The sequence below is a fragment of the Girardinichthys multiradiatus genome, chromosome 21 (genome assembly GCF_021462225.1).
Source record: "Girardinichthys multiradiatus isolate DD_20200921_A chromosome 21, DD_fGirMul_XY1, whole genome shotgun sequence".
Taxonomy (NCBI): Eukaryota; Metazoa; Chordata; class Actinopteri; order Cyprinodontiformes; family Goodeidae; genus Girardinichthys; species Girardinichthys multiradiatus.
Genome location: NC_061813.1, coordinates 35,371,087 through 35,397,042, shown reverse-complemented (window position 1 = coordinate 35,397,042; position 25,956 = coordinate 35,371,087). Strand labels below are relative to the sequence as shown.

Sequence of the window (25,956 nt, the reverse complement as noted above, 5' to 3'; positions counted from 1 at the left end):
TTTATGGTTCTGACTTTCTCTGTTGCATCCCCTTTAAAGAATGAACCATTTTCAGCCCCCTCATCCCAGCAAAACTATATATCCAGAAAAATGTTACTTTAACAAAACTATCATGATTGTTCTTCTTCAAAACTATTAAAAAAACATAAAATGTGCAATAACATATTTTAGAACAGTAATAATAAAGTTGTGTGTTAAAAACAAAAAAGGTTGGCAAAAAGATGAATCGACAATTTGTGGTACCTAACTTAATAGCATCACAGTATTACTCACTACAGTTAGTCTTTTATCCCACTGCACACCTACTTAATACATGAACAATGAGGTGCAACCTGAGTAAAGAACAAATATAATTATTTAGCAAATAATATTAAGTCTCCTTGGTCATTGCTCTCATTGTCTATGTTCTGGTCGTACCTGACACGTTTACCTGTTTTCTTCTGTGCCCCTGTAATATATTTCTCCATACAGAAGACCCTCTCTGGATAAGTCCGCTTTATCCCTGCTCTTTTTGTTTATTGTGTCACCGCCAAATGAGTCAGAGTCCTCAGACATTCACATTAGGTTTGTGCGTGCACTCTATTTTTTGGACAAAAAAACGTTATGGCTGTTCTCGGCCCCTTCCGTCATGCCATCATGCCCCCCTTGGGGCACGCCCCACAATTTGAGAATGACTGATCTAAACTGTTACATTCCAACACTAATTGCATGTCATTGGATTGCTGTCCTGCTTAACGCTAGCTTTCTACCCAAGTCTCAAATCTTTTGCATCCTCTAAAAGGTTTTCTTTCTTGCATTAAGCTCCATCAATTCTGACCAGCTTCCTCGTTCATGCTAAAAAAAAAAAGCATCTCCACAGTATGATGCTGCCACCGCCAGGTTTCACTATGGAGATGGTTTGGTCACTGTGTAAGGTTTCTGTCACACATGATAAATGTTTTTCCTGCTCTGTCTGCCACGTTAGGTGGATGACCATGTCTTGCTAGGCAGTTGGGGCATGCTATTTCCAGTTTTAGATTCTGGGATGTTTAAAGCTGGGGATACTGTTTTCAAACTTTTTTGTGTTCTAAATTACCTTTCTGCAAGATCTTAATGATCCTGTTTGTGGGCTTATTTTCTCTAACAAACCTTAGGCTTTCACAGAAGAGCTACATTTATACTAAGATTAAATTATACACAGGTGGAATGTGTTTAATATTTAGGTGACCTCTGAAGGCAGCTGGTTGCACTGAGTTGTATTAGGGTACCAAAGTAAATGGGCCTGAATACAGATACACACTTTTCAGATATTTATTTGCTAAATATTTTGACAACCATCTTTCATTTCCTACTGTCTCAGAATAATATGCAACTTTGTGTTGGTCTGTCACATAAAATCTCATAAAAACTGAACTCTGTTGGTTGTAACTTGACAAAATTTGAAAAGGTTTAGCATTTTGCAATGCACTATGGGAATGCAAAAATTATCCAAGTGACTCTTCTCATTGTGTTGGTGGTTTTGGGAAAACGCAGCTGTTTGCCAGCACTGGCTCAGTGCAGAGAGGTGTTCACATTCAGTGCATACTAATTTGTTTGTGTGTGTGTGTGTGTGTGTGTGTGTGTGTGTGTGTGTGTGTGTGTGTGTGTGTGTGTGTGTGTGTGTGTGTTTTATGTGGAGTGGAAACTTCAAAGCAATTTACAATATTGGGCAAATGTATTCCTTGGTTTATGCAAAATACATAGGTCTGATGATCAGAATTATTACCTGCAGGTAATTCTATGGAGTTGCAACAGTCAAACTGTTGAACTTTGTATCTTGTCTCCTCATATGTGGATGCAGTTTGGCTGCAGATGGTCTGTCTCACCAAGGTATTAATCACACTCACTCTGCAATCACACGGTTCTCCTCCTCTCACCTGTGACGAGACATGGGTTCATGTGAATTACCATAACATAATGGATGTGAACTTCCTCTCTGTGGTTAGTACAAGGACCTGCACATACACACCAACCTGATTTTTTTTCTCATTCAGCCTCTATCGTCACCCAGCCTGCTCTCTGCTTACTGCTTAGACATCCAACCTACAAATCCCTGCCTCTCCTCTGTGCCATTTGCGTCTTTCAAAGCCTCCACCCATCTGCGTGCTGATGCAGTGAAACAGCGAGTCCTGGCTTAATAAAGCTTGAAGTACGTGTTGTCTTTCCAACTGTCGATCATTACAATTATTCATATATGGAGCCGAGATTGGAGTGGGAGGCGAGGTCTCAGAGCAGCGGCAACTTGATAGCACAGCATGGCGGAGGTGTTTTCACCGGGTGGATGGGGAAAGGTTGCCCTGCTGCACGATTGAGCATTTTCAGAAATTAAATAGCATGAACATACAGATCAGCGTGCAGTGTCTCATATGTGAACGTTTAGTCAGTCCTGTGTATATTTTACTTCCATTGATGTGAAGATGTATAAAAATTTTACTAAAAAACTGTAAATAACCTTTTTCATGTGCCAATATTTATGATCAGACCTAGCCTTGAAGGCATAATGTGTCTTTTATTGCAGCAGCATAATCTCACAACTGAAAAATTTAACTTTAAAGTGGAGTACTCCTGCGCTGCACTTATTACCCTAATATTCCTAGAAGGAAAATTTTACTAAATAATTGTAAAAATTGTTTATTTATTGAAGTTGATCAGAATGCATTGGAACACAGTGTTGGGCAAGTTGTTATTAATAGTTTTATTACATTACTTAAAAATAACACTTTTAAATATGTGAAAGCATTTGGATGCCCTCTTAATACAATTTTAAAATATAGGTTCAAATGTTCATTATAAAACTGAACATATGAATAAATGAATGGAAACTACAAACACTGTGCACTAATCTAAACTATTTGAATGTTACTATTAGTTTTTTAACTAATTTACCACTAATTTTAATATTTGTTAAAAGACAACCTGTGTAAACACCAAATGCAGGTGTCAAATGATGATTTCATTCAGTCACTCAGTCATTTTCTACCGCTTATTCCATAGTGGGTCGCGGGGGAGCTGGTGCCTATCTCCAGCAGTCTATGGATGGGCGAGAGGCGGGGTACACCCTGGACAGGTCGCCAGTCCATCGCAGGGCAACACACAAACAACCATGCACACACTCATTCATACACCTAAGGGCAATTTAGAGAGACCAATTAACCTAACAGGCATGTCTTTGGACTGTGGGAGGAAGCCGGAGTACCCGGTGAGAACCCACGCATGCACGGGGAGAACATGCAAACTCCATGCAGAAAGACCCCTGGTTGGGAATCAAACCCAGGACCTTCTTGCTGCAAGGCAACAGTGCTACCAACTACGCCACCGTCATTCATTGACGGGCAAAAGTTATCCAAACCTACCTGCTACACGTGAAAATAGAATTGCCTCCTAAGCTCAATTACTGGTTTTTCCAAACCAACTGCCATCAAATGATAGAAAATACTGAGCAGACTGCTCAAGGCAAGCCTGCTGCAGCATTTAGTTTTGATTTTAACAGACTTTGAATAGACCACTTCAGAACCTTCATTTTGTGTTTGAAGCTATTTAGAGGTAGCTTTGGTAATGTTGTGCTTCATAACCCAAGAGCGCTTTAGCTTAAGGTCAAGAACTTATGAAAGGAAATAGTCAGTCAGGATTTCCTGGTAGAGAGCAAAATGGTTTAATAAATTATGGCAAGTCAACCTCGTCTAGGGTGACCAGATATCAAAAAAACGAGTGCGGGACAACAAGAACGCTTATGAGGGACATTGAGGGACACATTACCAATACTATGATGATGTCATTAATTTGAATTTAACTGTTATGATTATGAATCTGAGAATATGATTTAATATTTAATATTAATATTTTAATATTTTATCAAATAATATTTCGGACTGTTAAAGGTTATCCTGTGAATACCAGCCCAGTAAGGCGATGGTATTAGGACAAAATCGAAAGGTGTGAGACAAGCTCTGACATTGTTGAACAGCAAAACTCTGCACACACATGGAATGAATTCACACAATTTCTTAGAATACAAGAATTTATTAACAAAAATAAGTCAACTCAAAGTCAAACATATTTCAATCAACAAACTCTTTACTATGCTAAAACAATCCAACTAAACTACCAAGCAGAATTAAAGAATTGGGAAGAATAATAGGCTATGTCCAATATAAACAAATTGATTAAAGATGATTGAAAATCATGACCAAAAAGAGTGATGCAACATTATCATGCAATGTTTATGTTTGAGAACCAAGGATTATCTTGAAGAATCTGGAAATGAAGTTTAGTTAGTTTTGGAACCAACTTAGGCAATAATCATCATACCTTTAGACAACCATTCACAATGCAAGATCAGATAAAATATTTTAATAAAATAATGTTTTAAATAATTATCTGCTGAATAAAACCAACCTTCTGGATGACCATTTCTCAACGGTGTCTAATTAGCTGCCTTTATATATTAAAATAATATTTAAAGAAATATTATTAAAGGAGTATTTTGGAAAAGAGCCAAATCTTTCTGGAGAAACGGGGCTTAATGGTTTTTACTTAGTTATCAGATTTAGTAAAATGATGTTTAGGGACTATTATTCACTAGCTTGAAAACTAACAATCTTTCTGTTAAATACTCTTCAGTAGCAAGCACGTGTTCTTACCGGTTAGCAGTTGAGCTAACAAAAGAAGCTGATAGCTTAGGACCAGAATCAAACACATACATTTAAAATACCAGGGTTAATAAAAAAGTATAAAATGCATAAGCACAGACAGCGAGTTATGATCAATGTTCTGTTTAAAATCACCCTTTAAATAAAGTTTGTCTTAACTTTAAAAACACACCAACACAGAACACAACCTGAGCACGTGTGCTGCAGATATTCTGCTAGCACCAAGATAGCTGAGTTCAACACAAACAAAACCAAACTTCATAAAATGAAAAACGTTTAGATCATTAATCTTTTTCTATTACTTCTATCTCTCTGCCCAAAACCTAACCTCGTATGAACCATGCTGAGGAGTTGTCTGGGTGACGACGAAGTTTGAAGAGAGCTCCGTGAACGAAGCGGTTAGCTGCCTGCTAACCTCCGGAGCAGTGGGTTGGCGGCCTGTTTTGTCCGCTGACCACACTGCACGTTAACTGCCATAATGCGGTCTCCGTTGTCCTTCCTTGGGAAACTGCTGCACTTGGCGTTGTGCTGGGAACTCTCTGGAAACAGTTCGCTTCTGCAGATCTCAGAGAGAACTGTCAAGCAATGCTTGTACCTTGATTACCCCGTTCATGAATGAAAATCACTGGATACGCAGACAGTGATTTATTTCTACTTATCTTGTGCATATGATCGCATGATCTTATGACACCTTGGATTCAGTTGAAGAGTTTATGTCTGTTTGCCAGCAAAGAGACATTAGCGCGCTGTCTCCTCCTATCCCGATGATCACCGGCGTGGAAGAGAAAGACATATGGGAAGGTGGGGGGTTTTATGCGGGCAGTGGCATCATGGGAAGTCCGCTGTTACCCCCAATTCCTAAGTTGTGCCGGAAGTAGGTTAATGCAATTTATTTTGAAAGTTCCAGAAATGTTTGTACCGGAGTTTTGATGTTGAAATCCATGGCTGTGGGTCCCAGCATAACGAAGATCTCACATTACACTCATGAATCTCTGCTTACCTGTTAGCGCAAAACAATTAATTTGCACAAATTTGGTAAAAACTTTACAAGCTTTTAAAGTTTCACACTGATAATATCGGCTGCTGTTACCTTGTCTGTGTGGCAGTCATCTCTGGGTTTGAGTAAAAATTAGTCCTTAAATCAGCAAGCGGCTTTTTTAGCTGTGCATTTCTTGTGCGACTCACTTTACATTGTCGCTTCACATCCGTGTGAAATTGGAGGAATAACTTTGGCAAACTTCATAAGAATCCCTCAGAGAACCCCTTTCACTGACCTTACCCAATTATAAGCCATTTCAGTTTTTGTTGTAGCCGCAATTTCTTCTCCGTGACATACTTTCAATTATATTCTGTATAGTCTACTAATGTAAGCTATACAAAAAAATAGTTTTCTTGTTCTGATCAAAATAAGATTATCAGTTATGGTCAGTTTTTATTTATAATTTTTTTTTTTAGTACTGAGGTAATATGGAATAAAGTGGTCTGTAATAAAAGTTGATCATTTAGATAATACCCAGAAAACATCCAACTACTGTTTCGTTCTTTTTTTTTTCTCCTTCTTCATCTTCTTCTTAATAAACCTTTATTTGTATGGGTAGTCTCATTGAGACACAAGTTCTCATTTACAAGTGAGATCTGTTAGAACATATTTGACATATGTCACAATGTTTAAAATATAAATAATTATTAATAGATAAATAAAGTTAAGAACAAAGTCAAGAACTTTCTGACACTTTTGCAATATTCTTAAACGTAATAAAACCATCCAGAGAAATTTGATACAACAGTTTCAGCTCCTGTTGATGATGATTACAGGATGAAGGTGCAATATAAGAGAAGTTCTTTAGCAGTTCTTCTAACTCTGTACGGACTGATGGAACCCAGAGGTAGATGACATTCTGGGATCGTAGACTGTAACTGGTATGTTTAGATCACATGTAAGAGAACAAATTCAGAGGCGATAAACCAAGAATGGATTTATAGATAAAATGGACAAATGAAAAAGTCTGCAAAGAGACAGGGATAACCAACTCACTAGAGAATACAATGTGCAATGATGGGTAAGAAGATAGGGAAAAATGTGGCAGCAACAACACATTTCCTAGCATTAAAAGAAAAAGATGACTTGTTTCTTAGAAAGAAGCCTAATTTTAGACTCAGATTCTTCAAAAGATTATCAATGTGAGCTTTAAAACTTTTCATCAATTATTATACCAAGCTATCTGTAGGAGCACACAAGCTCAGTAGAGGAACTTTCTGCTTATTTACATGAAAATGACGTGCTTCTGCAGAGACGAAGGTAAGCTGTTATTTTGCTGCAGATTAAAAGAAATAAACAGACTTTTGAAATGAATTACCCTTGGCAAGCTGATAAGTTGCAAACACAGTAAATAATCCCATCTCCAGATACTTTAAAAGGAAAAATATCTCAGTAACAGTCCCAAGACTATGTTTACCAGACTACTGTCACCATTATAGAGGTATTTGCATACTTCTCTGAAAAAGGTGCACAATTAGTCTTTTTAACCCTGGGGGTCTGACTGTTTTCCTAACATTTTGTCTTTGTAGACAGCACAGCTAGCATCATTGCCAGGCGGCGCCGGTTTAACCACCTAACCCAGGAGCTCTACGAGCTGCCCATCGTGGTGTGGGACGGTGGGGAGCCATCGCTGAGTGGCACCAGCACCTTGACCCTGCGGGTGTGCCCTTGCCAACACCATGGGAAGATTCGGATCTGCCAGGGAGAGGCATTCCTCTCCTCTGCGGGTCTCAGCACGGGGGCTCTGATCGCCATCCTGCTGTGCATCGTCATCCTGCTAGGTGAGTTGGGGGCAGATGCTCTAGGGGGCTGAAGAAGGACGGAATGTGAGGGATGGGGGTGGAAAAATCCTGAGCCTATGAATGGCGGAGATTGACCGTGGAGGAGTTAGAGAGTGGGAAGTTGAAGGAGTATGACGAGGGCAGAGATGGAGAGAGGGATGAATATATATGGGAGGACATTGGTGGAATCTGACATGAGTAAGTTGAAGTAAGGGAGGGTCAAAGAAAAAGTATGTGAAGGACTTCAGAGAAGGTGGAAATGAGATGTTGTTTGAATCTGCAAGGCAGCAAGTTGAATTGGGCTTATTAACTACTATTGCAGCAGAGGTTGACATAAATCAATACTCCTCCTTTGAGAGTATACATTTAAAAAGTTAGTTGTGGCATTAAATAGCCTGATCCCACAATGACACATCCCACATTTTAAAAGCATATCTGAAGGGAAACTAACATGCCATTTTGCACAATAATTTAACCTTTGGTTGCACTTTAAGCACTTATCTTGCTAAGTGCTAACAGAAGGAATTGAGGTTGTCTTGCATAACAACATTGTTTCTACGAGAGACCCTAGATCAGGGATGTCCAAAGTCTGTCCTTGAGGGCGTATGTCCCCATGTTTTAGATGTTTCCCTGGCTAAGCACACCTGATTTCCATAGATGGATGATGAGCAGGCTTTTGCTGAGCCCCAGTCACCCGAATTAGGTGTGTTAAACCAAGGAAACATCTAAAAAATGCAGGACACCAGCCCTCGAGGACTGACTTTGGACACCCCTGCCCTAGATGCATGAGAATGAAAACCATAGTAACCATTAAGACACTAGAGAAGCAAGAAAAACAATGTAAATAGTAATAACATAAAACACAATGTCAATAAATTATTTAAAGACATTTAAAATAACTGGTAAAATCAACAGCAAACATTGCATAATCAGAATAAAACAGTACTGTAACAGACTTACTGTAACAGGTTTGTCATGCCTAAACAATATTATGCTTCTGCCATTTGCATGTTTTACATGCTATACATAGAAAGCAGAGGCAGTAGTGAACAAGCGCATGGCATCGTGGACACAAAATCCAAAATCTGTATTTTTCACTGATGCTTGAGGTGGAGTAGGTGAGTTGTTATATATGAGTTGAGCTGTGACATTTCTAAAATCCTGTGGCACCAGATTTGTCCACCTCCTTCCTTCTCATCGCCAAATATGATGCAAGTACCTCTCTCTGAAACATGATAATTACATTTTGGATTGGACTGCAGCTGAAAAATTCACAACTTTCCAAGGCCTTCAAGCAAACAATATAAATGTGCAATCTGGAGGTGTCTGCACTTCTCTTCTTCAGTGAGGCCTATTCCAACGGATCTCTATGTGCAGATGACCTGAAGTAACTGTGGTTATTGTTGTAGAGTATGGATCCTTGATATCATCTGCATGGCGAGTTATTTGTTGCTGAAGCCAACACAGCAGCAGGATTTGATGTTTAAACCAAAACTGACTTACTTGTATTGCTGTCAGCACCACAGTATTGCCAAGGAAGTTTTGTTAAAAGTTGGAACACTCAATGTCTTAATCACGCATTAAAGGGAGCACACTGCATTCTTGATGCACACCAGAAGACCTGTCAAGGTGCGGTCTTAATCCGATATAATACACTGCCTAAGGAAAACATTTCTGCTTATAAAGCAGATTTAACAGAAAACATTTAGTACCTACGTCTAAACTTTCTTTATTTTATTTTTGTCTTGCGTTTTATAGAAATAGGATTAAAATGTGATTTTTGACACGTGTTGCTTCGAAATATCTCCACCCACAAATAGTAGATGCAATGATGCAAAAACGTTTTGTTGGAAAATGCATTTTCAGTATGACTGCTAAAGTTTATATCTAAAACCCTTTTGCAAATGATTGTGCATGCAGTGTAAAAACTCATTTGTTCTCTCTTGCGAGTATGTGTGAGACGTTGCATGTAGTCACTCGTGCAGCGCATGTCGATAAATATCAACAAATGAGGGGAGGAGCAACACGTCTTCCACTCCTGCTGATTCTGTTTCAGGTTATACCATGAATACACAAGAACGTCAGGAATCCTGTGAAAACGGAAAACACTTTTCCAATATTGGCTATCCTAGCAGCCAGACAGCTTTCCTTTAGTGGTAATTTGTACTGTGTTTCTATAGCAACACACATAACCAGTGACAGCAAAAGATTTTTACTTGAACTTGCAAACACGATTGCGTCTTTCGGATCAGTTACAGTCAGTGTAATGGGTCAGATTACAGATATCCATGGGAGTGATAAGAAATGTTTAAAAAAATGAGACAAATTAAAAGTAAAAAGATCAAAGGCAGCTCATTAAATTTCCACAGGTAAACAATCACCTATCAGCTCCGGTAGGTGTTAAAGCGTCTCTGCATTTGGACATGATTAGATAATACTGTTTAATAACAGAGTCTCTTCTCTTTCCTCCTCTCATTACTGATTGTCTGTGGACATTAGTGCGTGAAGGTTATGCATAATCGTACAGACTGTCTTCCTCCCGAAGCTTCTGGCAGAGGCAAACAAAAGGCCATCACCACTGTTCAGAGGAAACGGTCGTAGTTGTGGATGCTTGCTGAATACCTAAACAACAGCACAATGCAGATAGAAGGAAAGGAAACAAACATGTTGAGCCAGAAGAAGTGATAATATCAGCTTCTTTTTTTTGCAGAGGAGGATTGAACTGTATTGCAGTTTGTATTAACTCTTTCCTCGACCATTAGACATGGTTTAACCCCACAGGGACTTAAGGTTTTGTCAGTAAGTGTCAGCCAAAACAATGTCCCTCCATTTGAGGTAACTGCCACTTCTTAGTACTATTGTTATAATTCTCCTTCTTCAGGGTACTTTGAAAATACATTGTTGGAAAGTGGGATTGAAAAAACAATGTTTTCAGATGTGAACAGTGTATGGTTTATTTCTCTCTGTGGTAACATCATGCATAGGCATTGTTTATTTTTTAACGAGTCTAGGCAGAGGATGACTTGGCAGATTGTCTTACAAAGTGTAGCTTTTTTAATGTTTGCTTAAGCTTATTGGTGGACTGTCATTGGTGTTTTTTGTCCCTTTAAGAATATGAACACAATGTTCCAGCTATGTTTATATCAGATTCAGATGAAACGCAGTCTGATCATTCTGAATGCAGTGTTTATTAACACTACATTTAGATGTGCTCATGTAAAAGAAAATCACATGGTAATGACAAGATTAATGTTATAGTCCCGAAATAAGCAATAGACTTGTACATAGAATCATTTAAATGAACTGCAATACTGAATTTCACAGAAGCTCTGAAAAGAAGGTGAAAATTATTTTTTTAGCTTTTCTTTCCTCTTGAAAAGATCAATTTTATTCCCCTGACCAGATGTACTTCTCCTAATTTCATGAAACATCAACATGTATTTCTTTATTGTTTTGATGAAATCTATGTAAAATAAAATATATTAATATACTGTGTTACAAATGTGTTTTCCTCAGCCCAAAAAGTGTAAAAAAAAAAATCTAAAAGGGTATTTTTGTATTTTAAGTTTTTATTTTTTGTGATTATTATTATTTTTTTTTTAAAGAGTTGTCCGATTAGGATTGTTTTTGCTGATACCAATCTCAGTCATTTAAAAATAAGTATTTAGATGATACTTAGTTCCAAACTAATAATATATATATATTTTTTTTTTTTCAATCCATGCAAAGTCAAGTTTGAAAACTTAGTATCTTTTTAGGGCAGTAAAATACTTCACTGGCATTGCAGTGTTGTGGTTTTTGTCCCGTTTGAATCACTTCCCTTTGCCAGCAACTCTTCAGTATCCATGTTTTTTGGCAGCAACAGATATTTGAACGTTTCTACAGGGCAGTCTGTTTCTAAACATTTTGTAGCCTCGACATATACATCAACATTCCTCAATTAACATTTGTTCTTGTTCTGAGCATTATACCTTTATGCAATGGTTTTGTGAAATGATACGCTAAGGTTCAGCATGTTTACTCTGTATTTTAATATGACATATTTATCATTCTGCCTATAAAATTTTAGTGCGATTCCAGTTTTTGTTGACCAAACCTAGAGAAAAAGTAGTTTTCCTGTTTTGTAAATTTTGTCCATTGCTTTGAACTTTATCAAATTTAATATAGCATTTCAGCTGCTCTCTGTGCAGCACTCCCCTTGTACCTTATGCTTGACTAGTTATTGATCCAACAACAGGATATATATAGAGTTATATAATATAACAGTTCCTTGCACTACAAAGCAGGTTGAACATACTCCGAGATCCAATTTACTGAAACCTGGCACTGGGAATAGTTTCTACAGAAATAAAAACTATTCAGTCCAACAGGGGGCGATATTGTAATTGTTTAAGTTTATTTTCTGCCATTCAGAGTCAGAGGTTTGCATACATTTCATTTATATTTGTTTGCATTACTTTGAACTGTATGACTTGGGTCAAATATTTTGGGCATCCTTCTACAAGGTTCTCATGATAGTTAGCTGCAGTTTTGGCCAATTCCTCCCTGGCAGAACTGGAGTTACTGAGTCAAGTTTTCTGGCCACCTTTCACACACACACACAAACTAATTTTCAGCTCAGCTTACAAATTCTCAAGAGAATGATTTTAGATTGACCACTGCAAAACATTGACCTTGTTGTCCTTAAGCAACTTTGTTACTAGTTTGGTAGTATGCTTAGTGTCATTGTCCATGTAAAAGTCCAATTTGTCCACAAGCTTTAACTTCCTGTCAAGTGTCTTGAAATGTTGCTTTAATATTTGCATAGAAAGTTATTTCCTCATAGTGCCACGTATTTTATTAAGTACACAAGTCTCTTCTGCAGTAAAATACCCCTACAACATAATACTACCACCTCAATACTTTGTTGAGATTCTGTTCTCAGACTTACAAGGTTCTCCCATGTTTCTCTTTTCTTTTTATGCAGTACATGTAAACATCTGGTTTCTGCTGCTTCTTGCATGCAGAAGGAGATGACTTTTTAGAGTGGATGCAGGTGAGTTAATTGGTGAAAACAGGAACAGAACAACTCACCAAATTCCAAAAGCCATGGCAGTTATCTTTAAAAAAAAACTACTTTTGGTGTTCTGAATGTCTGGCCTTAGTGTACCACCAAATTTGTCAAAAATCACACATGACTTTCAATGAACTAAAATAGAGAAACAGATGGATTTACAATCAATTCACCTCAAGACTATATGGACTTTCAATGAAAAACAAAAACAATATATTTAGACGTACCAAGAAGAAAGTGTGACAGCGTCAGCTTAATTACATATCTCATACTTTTGATCCCTGCTCATGTCTGAGTGTCTCTGTTATTTGTTTATGCCTGATTGTTTTCCATTTGTCTGATTAATGTCCGTGCTTTACCTCTGTGCTCCCTAATAAGCCACCTTAATTAAGTCTGCAGCGCACCAGAGAGGAATACTCACTCTGTACGGCTCTAACTCGCTGGATAATGGTTGTTCCACACGACTAAAATAATTTTAATAAGCAGTTTCAATTACAAATACTAATTTTGTTTTAGAGAAAATGGTACAGCATTACAGTACTAATTGGTTTAAGCCGGAAAAATACATTGAAAATACAGCTATGATAAAAACACATTATTTAAAATTTCTGCATTTTTTACAGAGAATGAGTAGTTATGACAGCTGGAACACCATTCTTTAGTTTTTTACCGTTTGTATTAATTCATTAGCAACTTTAATTAAATCAAAAATAATTTCTAAAGGCTGATAATAGGATTTAACACTATTTTGCTATTTTCTAAAGCCTGTCATACTTTAATTGATCATAGACAATTGTTCAGCTTCTTTTCAGCTCTAAATGTCTTGTCATTTTTACTCTCTTTAAATTAAAGTCTGATCCATGATTCAAAAGTAAGGATATTTTATTTAAACTTTCTGATTAAATTCAAGTCAAGTCTTCTTTTGTTCCAATGTAATTTTCTCTATCCAGATGATTCAACATAAATATTACCTGAGAAATTATTAGCACTCCTGGTGTTGATAGTATTTACGAAGCGTTGTGGGAAATGACAGCCCTTTTTCTTCTCTTTTAATATTTCTTGAGGTTAGAGCATACAGAGAGAGGGTCTCTTCATCAATCCTCTCTGTACAATCTCTTCAGATCATTGAGCGTACGCTGCAGGCTTTGCACTGGATTTAAGTTTGATGACAGAGATGACTGTGGAAGAGGGCCAATTTTGTGTCCTGTGGACAGTGGCACCCCCTGAAGTTTTTTACGGGGGGGCCACATGGGACTATTGAAAATCTCGGGGTGGCACACCTAAATCAAAACCAATGACTGACTTTGAAAAGTGCTGTGTTGTACTATTACTAGGAACTACATAAAACTGTATCGTAGACCTTTTTTTTTTTTTTTTTTCAAATTTAAATTTCAGACTGACTAGAAAAGAACGCCTACATGTAGAAGCCCTTGACATAAAAAGAAAGTCTCTGACAGCTGCAGATATTTATTTCTCCTTTTCAGAGCACCCAGAATAGTCCTAGCATCTCCAGAACATTTTCCTGCACCGTAAAAACTACAAAATAAACATAAATTGATTCTCATACAGTGTTTGAGAAACAAGGTTCTAATGCATTATTAATGTCTGGTTAATGTCTGGTTTACTATGGTGGTGATCGTAGAGTGTGCACTGTTTAGAAGCCTGTATGAACCCCAAGTCAATGATCAGGCCAGTTGATGCTTTACTGGTTTCAGGTTAGGTTTTCAGGTTTCAGGCTTAAGAGGTTTCATTTGATTTCAAGTAGATTCATGTGTACAGGTACGGATGTTTGTGGTTCTACAAAACAGAATACACAAATAAAACGCAAATTATAATTTAGTGTTATCACAACTCTTCATAGCAGTAAGTTACATAGAAAATTACTGTCAGCAGAATAATACCTGCTGTATTGTTAGCCTGACTAATAATCTCAGAAGCCTTTATTTGTAGCATAAAATATATTTGGTTACAAATGAAATATACAATTTTATCATTACTCCAGTCCTGAATTTCATTCATATATGACTTGGAGATCAAGCAAGAAAAAGGCAATTAAATATTATAAAAATCACCAACTCAAGCTACCTTAGCTTGAGTTTACCCTACCTTAGCCATATCTTCTATTAAGTAAAAAGAAGCAGACAGCTAAAAACTTGTGATGTTCAAGGAGTGTTTAGAAACCTGCAAAGGTAGTTATGTTTGTTTAAACATGACAAGAAAGAATTGGTTTGCATGTAGATAGCATCTAATTTATTTAACTAAGACTTATATTAAGATGCCACCTGGAGTTGTATAATATTGAGCTCTGGAGATTTTTTTATTGACCTTACTTACCATCCTCCTCACTGTGCATGGTAGTAAGATAAACTTGATTTTCATTTAGTCTTGTTTGTCACTGTTCCAGTTGTTTTAAAACTTTCAATTATTCCTCAGCCCCAGACTGTGTGGGAAATGTTACACAATACGGTATTTTCTTGCAGTCATTTCCCACCTTATCAAGATCAACATGTTAGTCTAAGTTGAACAGCATGTTGTCTTGTCTTACCTTTTTGAAGAGTGACTGAGGTGAAAGAACCCTTGTTACACACACATTTTTATACTCTATGGAACTTTAGAAAAAAAATGCTTTAAGTACAAGAAATGATTTATCAACACTGTGTTTGTTTTCCCCTCTGAATAAAAATATTTGAAATGAATTGAATTGATTTTTTTTTCCTTCAGTCAGGAAATTCAGAGGCAACAAAATGACAGGCAAATGGAAGAATGGATTCACTAGAAGTTATTAAAATAGCATACTCAGATTGAAAGAATTGTTCAACTGGATAGGATATTTTAAAAAATATCCAGAATGCGCGTTTATATTTTTGCATACAAAACAAAAACAGATTATTTACATGAAATGAAAAAACACTGTGGAGGGATGTAAAAAACTTATTGAGTTTGAGTTTGTTGGGAACAGTGATGGTTATAAAGTGTAATAGCTGCTGGTTGGAAGGACCTGTGATAATGTTCTTTTGTGCACCTATGATGCAGCAGTCTGTCATTGAAGGATCTGTCCAGTTCTGCAACAGCTCCATGTATGGGGTGGAAGACATTGTCCAAGATGCTATTTTTGACAGACTTCTATCTCCCACCACCAGCATTGGATCGAGGAGGCATCCTGGTGTTGGGACCCAGCCATGGATTTCAACATTAAACTCCGGTACAAACTCTTCTGGAACTTTTCAAAATAAAGTGCATTAACCTTCTTCCGGCACAGCCAGGAAACGGGATATCTGCGGACTGCCCAAATATAAGCACAGCTGTTGCTACATCCGCCCTCTTCCACACGGCCTTCGAAAGGCACCGGATAGGGGAGACAAACGAGCTGATGTCTCTTTGCTGGCAAACAGACATAAACTCTTCAACTGGATCCAAGGATGTCATACGATCATTTGGGAGCGAGCGGTCAAATCACAATACTCAGGAATATCTCTCTACACACAACCCACACGAGAGGGGAACTTTTATTCTTCAAAAAGCAAACAGAATCATCTTCATCAAAAATTCCGGAGGTCTCCCCCCCCCCCGTTCAGTCCTTACGGGGCGGTTTTATACAGATACAAAGCATTAGTGTGTATTGTATTGCATCCTGACCAATTGACATCATCATTCTCATTTACGTAACCTTCTTGGCACCTTCAACATTGCTTTTCTCTACTTTTCCGGGAATACACATTTAGCCAAACATCTGGAAAACATCAGATTGGCATACTTGACATTTTATAATAACACTCTCATGACTTTATCAGGATGCAAACTCTCAGGTCAAATTGACCTGGCAGGACTTTTAGAGATATCAAAACTTTCCCAGCTGAAAGCTCTTATCATTCCTTCTTCCTGTGGTCAACTGGACTGCCTGTAATTTGTTTTCCAAACAGACACCTTGCATGTCTCCACTCAGAGTGAACTTATCACAGAGTTAATTTTATTATGGTAAAGACAATAATAACACTTTTTTGATCTAGTTAAACAGAGCTTTATGCTTCCACATCATCGATCATATGCAAAGATAAGTACGAATGAAATACTGTCTGTGTATCCGGTATTTTCATTCATGAAAGGGGAAATTAAGGTGTAAGGGTTGCTTACTTTTCTGAGGCCTGCAGAAGCAAATTGTCCCAGAGAAGTTCTCTACAGAGACGCGGTCTCTATGAAGCGGAGCGGAATGGTCTCCCAGTCTGGAAGGAAGACAGCAGAGACCGCATCATCGTGTTAACGTGCAGTGTTGTTGGCGAACACAACGAGCCGTTTTTCATCCACAGCTGGAGGTTAGCGGGAAGCTAATCCTTTGTTCACTGTGGATACCTTCTTCAAACTTCATCGTCGCTTGGACAACATTCCTCACCACAGTTCATGAGGTTAAGTGTTTTGGGCAGAACAATAACAAAAAGATTTAGATTGAAATTATCTAAATGTTTTTCATTTTATGAAGTTTGGTTTGTTTGTGTTGAACTCAGCGATCTTGGTGCTAGCAGAATATCTGCAGCACACGTGCTCAGGTTGTGTTCTTTGTTAGTATGTTTTTAAAGTTAAGACAAACTTTACTTGAAGGGTGATTTTAAACAGAACATTGATCATAACGCGCCGTTCGTGCTTATGCATTTTAACCCTTTCATTGACCCTGGTATTTTAAAGGTATGTGGTGATTCTGGTGCTAAGCTATTGGCTTCTTTTGTTAGCTCAACGCTAACCGGTAAGAACACGTGCTTGCTACTAAAGAATATTTAACAAAAAGGTTGTTAGTTTCAAGCTAGTGAATAATAGTCCCTAAACATTATTTCACAAAATCTGATAACTAAGTAAACATCATTAAGCCCCATTTCTCCAGAAAGATTTGGCTCTTTTCAAAATATTTCCTTAATTCCCTTCAAATATTATTTCAATAAGTAAAGGCAGCTAATGAGACACTGTTGAGAATTAGTCATCCAGAAGGTTGGTTTCATTCGGCAGATCATTATTTAAAGCATTATTTATTAAAATAATATTTTATCTGATCTTGCATTGTGAATGGTTGTCTAAACATTTGCTGATTATTGCCTAAATTAGTTCCAAGACTAACTTAACTTCACTTTCAGATTCTTCAAGATAATCCCTGGTTCTCAAACATAAACATTGCATGGTAATGTTGCATCACTCTTTTTGGTCATGATTTCCAATCATCTTTAATCAACTTGTTTATATTGTACATAGCCCATTAGTCTTCGTTATTTTTTAATTCTGCTTGGCAGTTTAGTTGGATTGTTTTAGCATAGTAAAGAGTTTGTTGATTGAAATATGTTTGACTTTGAGTTGACTTATTTCTGTTAATAAATTCTTGTATTTTAAGAAATTGTGTGAATTAATTCCATCTATGTGCAGAGTTTATGCTGTTCAATAATGTCAGAGCTCGTCTCACACCTTTCTATTTTGTCCTAATACCATCGCCTTACTGGGCCAGTATTCACAGGACAACCCTTAACAGACCAAAATATTATTTGATAAATTATTAAATATTAAATAATATTCTCAGATTAATAATCACTACACTGGTGAGGTTATCTAACCTCTTCCTCTCAGCTGCTGCTCCAACAAACTACACCATAGAAGATGCCCAATGCCACCCCAGAGTCAAAAGAGGTCTTTAGAAGCGTCCTCTGCAGTCCGAAAGATCTGTCTTCTTAGCAGGTAGAATCTGCTCTGACCCTTTCTGTAAAGAACATCAGTGCTGTGACTCCAGTCCAGTTTACAAGTGTCGGTTTAGAGGTGGGTCTGAACCTGCGGGAATTCACCACCAGCTCCTTGGTTTTCCCCGCATTGATCAGGAAGTAGTTCTGTTGGCACCAGTCAACAAAGTCCTGTGCTCTGAGTCATCCTTACCTGGGATAAGTCTGACTATGGCAGAGTCACCTGAGTACCCTTGTAGATGGCAGCCTGGGGAGTTGATGGAGAAGTCTGCAGTGTAGAGCGTGAATAGGAACGTTGCCAGCACTGTTCCCTGCTAACTCCCTGCCAGTTCCCTACTAAATAAATGAAATGTCAGACTTTTCAAATGTTCTGTGCTTTAAGGAGACCATAGCTTTGTATGTGTAATGACCTCAATAGCCCACAGATGGAACATCGGTGTCTTATGGACTGCAATACAACATATGGATACAAAAACACTACAAACTGACTGCAAACTGTTAAAACTGCAGTCCACTTTCTGAAAATTCAAATAAGGTTTCACCAGTAACAATTTCTCATAGTCAAGTTATTTACTTGTAAACCTCCATAAGGTGTTAAAGTGCAGATTGGAGAAGGAGGAGGTGGAGAAAAACAATGCACTGGCTCTGAAATCTGCATGATGAAGAAAATAAGGGAACAGACGTTTCATTTTACTCAGTGATGACCCAGTTCACCTCACACAGCCCTACATTTCTACATTTTGTAATTGGGTGTTTTAAACAAGCCGAGCGATAAGGGCTGTCTCAGACAAATTGCATTTTTTACCCTCTCTAACCCCACATTGGACGTGCCTATTCACCAGGAAGAAAGTTGAATATTTTTTCTTTCTTCCCCCCACAAATGCAGGTTGTGATGTATTTTTTGAAAACTCAAGCCTAGAACTTAAATTAATAAATAATAATTTATTTTTCTTGGGGCACAGTCAACTTATTTATTTTTAATTAAAGTTATAAAAGAAACATTTTCTTTGCTGAACCTTGTGTTTAAGTTTTAATTGCATTTTTTGAAATAATTCTATAGGGTGCTCTTTTGTTCAGCCATGTTAAAAAGATCAATTGTGATTTTTCAGGTTTTTAGTTACAAAACAATCAGAATCAGAAGAGTGTGAATGTGAAGACTTTTGGCTCCAAGCTAAAATCTGGGAGTGATGCTGGTTTTTACTTTACAAGATCATGAAGGAAAGCTAATACTTGGTTAAATAGTATACTTTATGTATCATGTAAAATAGTTTATTATACACATAGTTTATCATTATATTATACAGTATATTGCAGTTATAAAACACACATGCAGTTTTTCATCTAGTAAATGTTCGATCCTCCTGCCTTTTTATTCTACCTTTTAGTGAAGAATTGTAGGACAGCAAGAGTATCCCTTCCTTTAATGTTAGCACCTTAATTTATTTATTCTGTTTTATGTACCAAGAAGTGTTTGTGAACTTGTGACAATCCTTATAGGATGGTTTCTGAAAATCGGGCAGGAAAACAGAAGCCAAACCATGTTTAGAGCAAGATTTGATAAAACCACCTGGGTATATTAAATGTCTGATAGTGTTTAAAAAGAGAGTTGGAAATGGACTCTGTTAAAAATAACATCTGTAGGTGCAGCTCTATGCTGCACATTGACCTTCTTAAACTCTGTGAGAGGTGATAAATGAAATAAAGAGTGGGAGGATGGGAGACAGCATGCAAATATAACTTTTTATTCTTGTTGAAGCCTGGTTTCATTATTATTTTTTTTTCTTTAATTTGGCAAATTGAAACCAAGACTTAACTTTTCAGCATGGTCCTCACAAAGTTTCGATTGGTGTCGAGCTCTTTATGAAAGCAGTTCTTTCCTCTGGCCCAGCTAAGAGTTGGTGCTGAGAAAGAACCAGTGCTAGAGCTTTTTTTTGGAAAAACAAAGAGAACTGGTGGTACGAAAGCACCAGCGCAAATTTAGCCTGTTTGGTAGAAAACCCTGTCACCCACAAAAACATTAAGCGTTAAGTTAGAATTATTTGGTAAACCTGCCAACCTGTTATGGGTATGGATAGAATTATATTTGGCATTCCAGATGGAATGTGTGGAACAGCACAAAGGCAAGCACATATCAGAAGTGTTGCCATCTATCCAACTGGTTTGAATCAGTTTGTGTCTTTACCACATATTGGAGATGTTGTGCTGTAGTGGACTGAGACAAAACAGATTTCTGGACATCAGCTGTTTTATCTAGAACCTGTCAACAGGTTCAGAAAAGATCACTTGGCATTGCTCCTCAGATCACTGTACGCTTACCAGACAGCACCCATGATGGTTGTTTAATAGAAAATAATAGAGTGGTATGTTTTCCCATGTCTCTTATGCTGCCTATGCATGGTTATATGTAATGGGATTTTAATTTCAGCAATAGGGTTAGAGGCAGCTGTTAAAGTGTTTGACAGTGAAACAACCATAAACCAAGATGGCGCTGACGATGGCAGCCTCGGAGCTTCGCTCTCTCCTTCTTTCCGTTTTTGTGTGTTTTTATGTCTTTCGAGCCACAGTACTGTGGTCTCGAGCCACAATTATGTTGGCTCATACAGCAGAGAGGAACTTGTCACCATCAGAGAGTCGTCTCTCTGGATTTTTTCACCATCATTCATCCATCCGAGCTTCACCGAATTCCTGGTGAGCGGAGCCGCGGCACTCTGCGGGATACACCGCCGAAAGCGTTGAAGGGGAAAGCATGCTGGCGCGCTGGTACAGCTCCACCAAAGAGGACTACGAACACCACTGCTTTCAGTCCATCTGGCAAATGTCCGCTCTCTAAGTAACAAGATGGACGAGCTGCTTCTCCTCACCGGTAAAAACACGGACCTCCGCGGACCAGCGGTTCTCTGCTTCACCGAGACATGGTTGAGTGAAAACATCCCGGACCGCGCTTGGTTGTTGCCAAACTTCCAGCTGTTCAGAGCGGATCGCAGCGCGGAGCTATCAGGGAAGAAGAGAGGAGGCGGAATGTGCTTTTATATAAACAAAGATTGGTGCAGAGACATAAAAGTCCAGGGGAAAACATGCAGTCCTGATCTGAAGACATTTTCCATAAACTGCAAACCGTTTTATTCACTGAGAGAGTTTTCCTTGTTTATAATAATTGGCTCATATTTTCCACCGCATGGCTGCACTTCTGCCGCGGAAAAACATCTCGCTGAGCTGATTTCAGATGTGGATAAAAAATACACGGACTCTTTCATCATAATACTGGGAGATTTTAACAGAGCAAACCTCTCAAATGAACTCCCCAAATACAGACAGCATATTAAGTGTCCCACAGGAGAAAAAAACACACTGGACCATTGTTACACAGCTTTAAAGGACTCATATCATGCTGTTACCAGGGCTGCTCTGGGTTTTTCAGATCATTGTCTTATCCACCTCATCCCAACCTACGGCAGAAACTAAGAGCTTCCAAACCCGTGGTACACACTGTTAAGAAGTGGACTGAGGAATCAAAATAGACGCTACTGGACTGTTTTTGAAACTTCAGCCACTGACTTAAACCAAATAACTGATGTGGTGACATCATACATCTGTTTCTGTGAGGACATGTGTGTGCAGACCAAGACATTCTGCACCTTCGGGAATAACAAGCCATGGTTTACTCCACATCTCAGGAACCCGTGCAGGGACAAGGAAGAAGGTCACAGCAGTGGAGATTGGGTGTGGTACAGGCAGGCCAGGATCAAACTAACAAAGGAGATCAAAGCAGCCAAGAGAAGTTACAGTGAGAAGCTTAAGAACAGCCTTTCTATTGGCAATGCTTCGGCTGTATGGACGGGTCTTAGAAACCTGACTACCTATAGGAGACCCCCCACCCATCCTCAACAGAATCCTCGCCTGGCGAACCGTCTGATGGCTTCTACTGCAGACATGACAGGAAGCCATTCACACCTCAAATCATCTCCTCCACATCCCATTCAGGAACAAGTTCTTACCACAAAGCTACCAAACCCCTACCTTTAGATCCTCTGGCTGCACTAAAGATCTCCGAGGAAGAGGTAAACAAGCTCTTTCAGCGCATGAAAACAAAGAAAGCTGGAGGACCTGATAACGTCTCCCCATCATGTCTGAAAGCCTGTGCAAATCAACTCGCTCCGATCTTCACACGGATCTTCAACAAGTCACTGGAGAAATGTGAGGTCCCCTCCTGCCTCAAACGATCCACCATCATCCCAGTGCCCAAGAAACCCACCATTGTAGGATTAAATGACTACAGGCCTATGGTTTATAAATAATATAAATGCGTTTAGTTTAATTATATACGGTCCAATCCATCTAATTCAATATATTCTTGTTGAGGCATATTTAACCTTTCCTCTATCTTTGTTCAAGCTCTCTGGTGTAAGACTTTCACTGTCTAGCAGCTCGGATTTTTATCCTGATGTCTCTCTGGTCAAGAACAATTGGACCCATATTTTCCATCTAAATATCCTTTTCTTCCTTACTTGGCTTTAAGTGAATTAGAAAACTAGAAACTGTTTTATTTGTTGACAGGCTTTAATAACCATCAAACAATGGAAACCTGAAGGTGTTGCTTGGGTGCATATTTTGGATTAGTCAAAAGCATTATTGTTTTTTAGGTTAACAGAGCTGAATCCTATAAGTCCTTTATCTAACACCTCCACCTTTCAGTTTCACACCTCTTAATGGCTAGGATATATCTCATCCTGAAAGAATGCTTTGGCACATGTGCAGTTTTCTGTTAATGTCACCTTCCAAGCAGTTTTATCAGTTAGATCCCTTTTTATGTTCCTTTGTACCATTATGCTTTCTTTTTTCTGCTTATACATTTTATGATGGCACTGTGAGGCAACATTGCATCTTTAAAAAGACTGATATATCTCACTTCTCTCAGCTAATGCAGCAATAAGCTCCTTCTAGATAATTCACCTGTAAAAACACGTCTTCTTCATTGATACTATTTTGATGAATTGAAAATTCATTAATGTGACAAAGCAGGTTTTCCGTTGTTTTCTGTTATTTCATGGTATTAAAGACTCCTAGTTGGCTTTTTTTAAACTTAGAAAGCTTGTTTATTTCTATTAGTCAACTCTTTCTGAATCATTCTTTAGACTTAAGGACTGATGCAAAAGATGGACAGTTTGGTTAAAAAAAAAAAATAGAAAGTACAACCACTTTCAGTTCATTGGTTTTGAAGGCTTAGGAAACACAACATGGAAAGTCTTTGTGAAAGACAAAAAACAGAGTACACACCATGATACAATAGATAGCAAAACCACATACAGCAGCATTTACCCTCAGTAGTGGTTTTCTGTGTGACTTTTGGCCCACTCCTGTTTTAAACATCACTTTTATTTTTGACGGTAGAGAAATCTTAAGCTCCCAGCACAGAAAATTAATCAGATTTAGGTCTTGCCTTCATGATTTTCTTTTTAAGCTTTTGTGTTATAGATCTGCTGCTGCGTTTGGTATCACTGTTGATTATGCAGTTTAAGCCAAGCATCAGTTTTCAGAAAAATATTTTCACATTTGTTTCTAGATTACTTTGATATACAGAGGAGTTCACAGTCAACTCAGTGACTGCCATGTTCCCAGTTCCTATGGCTGCAAAACAAGCCCTAATCATCCTCCTTTCCCCATATTGATAGTCTTTATATGGTCTTTGTGCTGAGAATGCTGTGTTTGGTTTTATACTATGGTTCCAGTTGTCCAAAGGGACATTATTCCAGAAGTCTTCTCTTTCAAAGGGAATGACAGAAACTATTTTGTTAGGAAAGAGGCTTTCTCCTTCAACCATTATAACAAGCCATACTTCTTTAGTCTTTTTTCTGAGTCTGCATGATTTTTAACAATAAATATTTGAAAAGAAGCCTGTAGAGTTATGAACGGACTTCTTGGGTTTTTTGCATGGTCTACATTTATAGTGAATCTGCTTTCAATTGCACAATACTTAGTTTCTATGTGCATAATAATGGTCTTCAAATTGTTTGGAAATAGCATTATAACCTTTTCAAAATTGATGAGCAACAACAATTGCTTAACTGAGGTAACTGCTAATGACTTTTCTAACAATTTTTTGTTAACACACACCTGTATACTACAGACTAGCAAAGTGCCAAAACTCCTGTTTTTAGAAAGGTGGTTAACCTTGCTGATATTCAGTTAATCAATTGTACTGAATTAGTAGCCCTCCTACATACTTTTTGTCTTCAATCTTGTAGGGATGTAGGATTCGAGAACCTGGTGAAGTCCAAGTCAATTATTTAGCCTCATGAAATGTAAAACCTTTTAACTGTAACCTGAAAATTTACCTACAGACCATTAAAACTGTTGCAATTTTATCATTGAAGGCCTGGATTTAAAGTATCTTTATGTTCCTGAGGCTAAAGACAACCAACTCCTGTTATTAATTCAGAGCCCTTCAATGCTCAATCCATTTTAGTGTTCTGACCAAAAGTCAGATAATCATGCTCAATAAATTGATTGGAGTTTAGTGCAATTACTTTGTAGTACAGAAACACGAAGGTTGGCATTTCCACACATGGAAGGAGTTAGTATTTATATCTATTGCTGATTGTTACCAAAGTAAATCTTTCCTTTTTTTCCTACGAGGCAGTATTATCCTTAAATCCATACTAAAAATTTTACTTTCCTGTCTTGCAGCCATCGTGGTTCTCTTTGTTACACTAAGGCGCAGCAAGAAGGAGCCCCTTATCATCGCTGAAGAGGACATTAGAGAAAACGTGGTGACCTACGATGACGAGGGCGGTGGAGAGGAAGACACTGAGGCTTTTGACATCATTGCTTTGCGAAATCCAGCTGCTGCCGAGGAGCTCAAGTTCCGTCGGGACATTCAACCAGACATGAGGAATCATTGCCGTATGCCCCACGTCCGCAGGAGCCCGTCGGTTGAGCTGGATGAGGGGGATGTGCATGAATTCATCAAACAGAGACTAGTGGAGGCCGACATGGACAGCAGCGTGCCACCGTATGACTCCCTCCAGACCTACGCTTACGAGGGCCAAGGCTCATCTACAGGGTCCATAAGTCCATTGGACTCTGCTGGCGCACAGTCGGAGCAGGAATATACCTACCTGGAAGACTGGGGACCCGAGTTCCAGAAACTAGCAGAACTCTACGAAGAGGCAGAGTCGGATGTGACCACTTAGTCTGTGATTTCACTCCTGTTCAAACCAAATCTGTTACAAACCCATATTTTTCTGATTTTTTATTAATAACAGAGACAGTCTCAGTGTTCCTCAACTTTTATTGGTGAACTAAAAATTACTGCTCTATTTTATTGTTTTTGTTTTGTTTGTTTTCTTTCCATTTTGTCACATTTCATCATGGATTATTCATCTGGAATTGTCAGATTTTAAAATTGAAAGAAGATAAAATATGAGGAAAAAGGAAAATGATATTTTCCTTGCTGTATATTTTTTATTGCTCAATAAAGTCCTGAAATCCATTTGAGTGGATATGTGAAAAATTTGTACATTTGTCTTATTCTTCTAAGAAGACACATTGAGATCAGCACAGAGCATCAAGGTGGAGAGCATCACCAAACCTGTTCATGATTAACAGAATAGAGGAACTTAGTTTGGGCCTTTTTGCTCATTTATTTAAAACCTTTTTCCCCCACAATGAAATTAAAATACAACCAACAACTTTTTTACAATGAGAATTGAAT

General features: G+C 38.1%; 1 protein-coding gene across 2 annotated transcripts in view; it reads left to right on the top strand.

The window, feature by feature from the left end:
• The window catches only part of LOC124857612 (cadherin-18), a 195,493-nt gene extending 169,738 nt beyond the window's left edge, over positions 1 to 25,755 (top strand). For both annotated transcript variants that reach the window (XM_047348929.1, XM_047348930.1), the window contains 2 exons: positions 7,236 to 7,487; positions 24,930 to 25,755. In XM_047348929.1, the coding sequence (XP_047204885.1) occupies positions 7,236 to 7,487; positions 24,930 to 25,435 (758 nt within the window). In that variant the 3' untranslated portion in view covers positions 25,436 to 25,755. The remainder of the gene's footprint in view (positions 1 to 7,235; positions 7,488 to 24,929) is intronic.
• Positions 25,756 to 25,956: the final 201 nt, after the last annotated feature.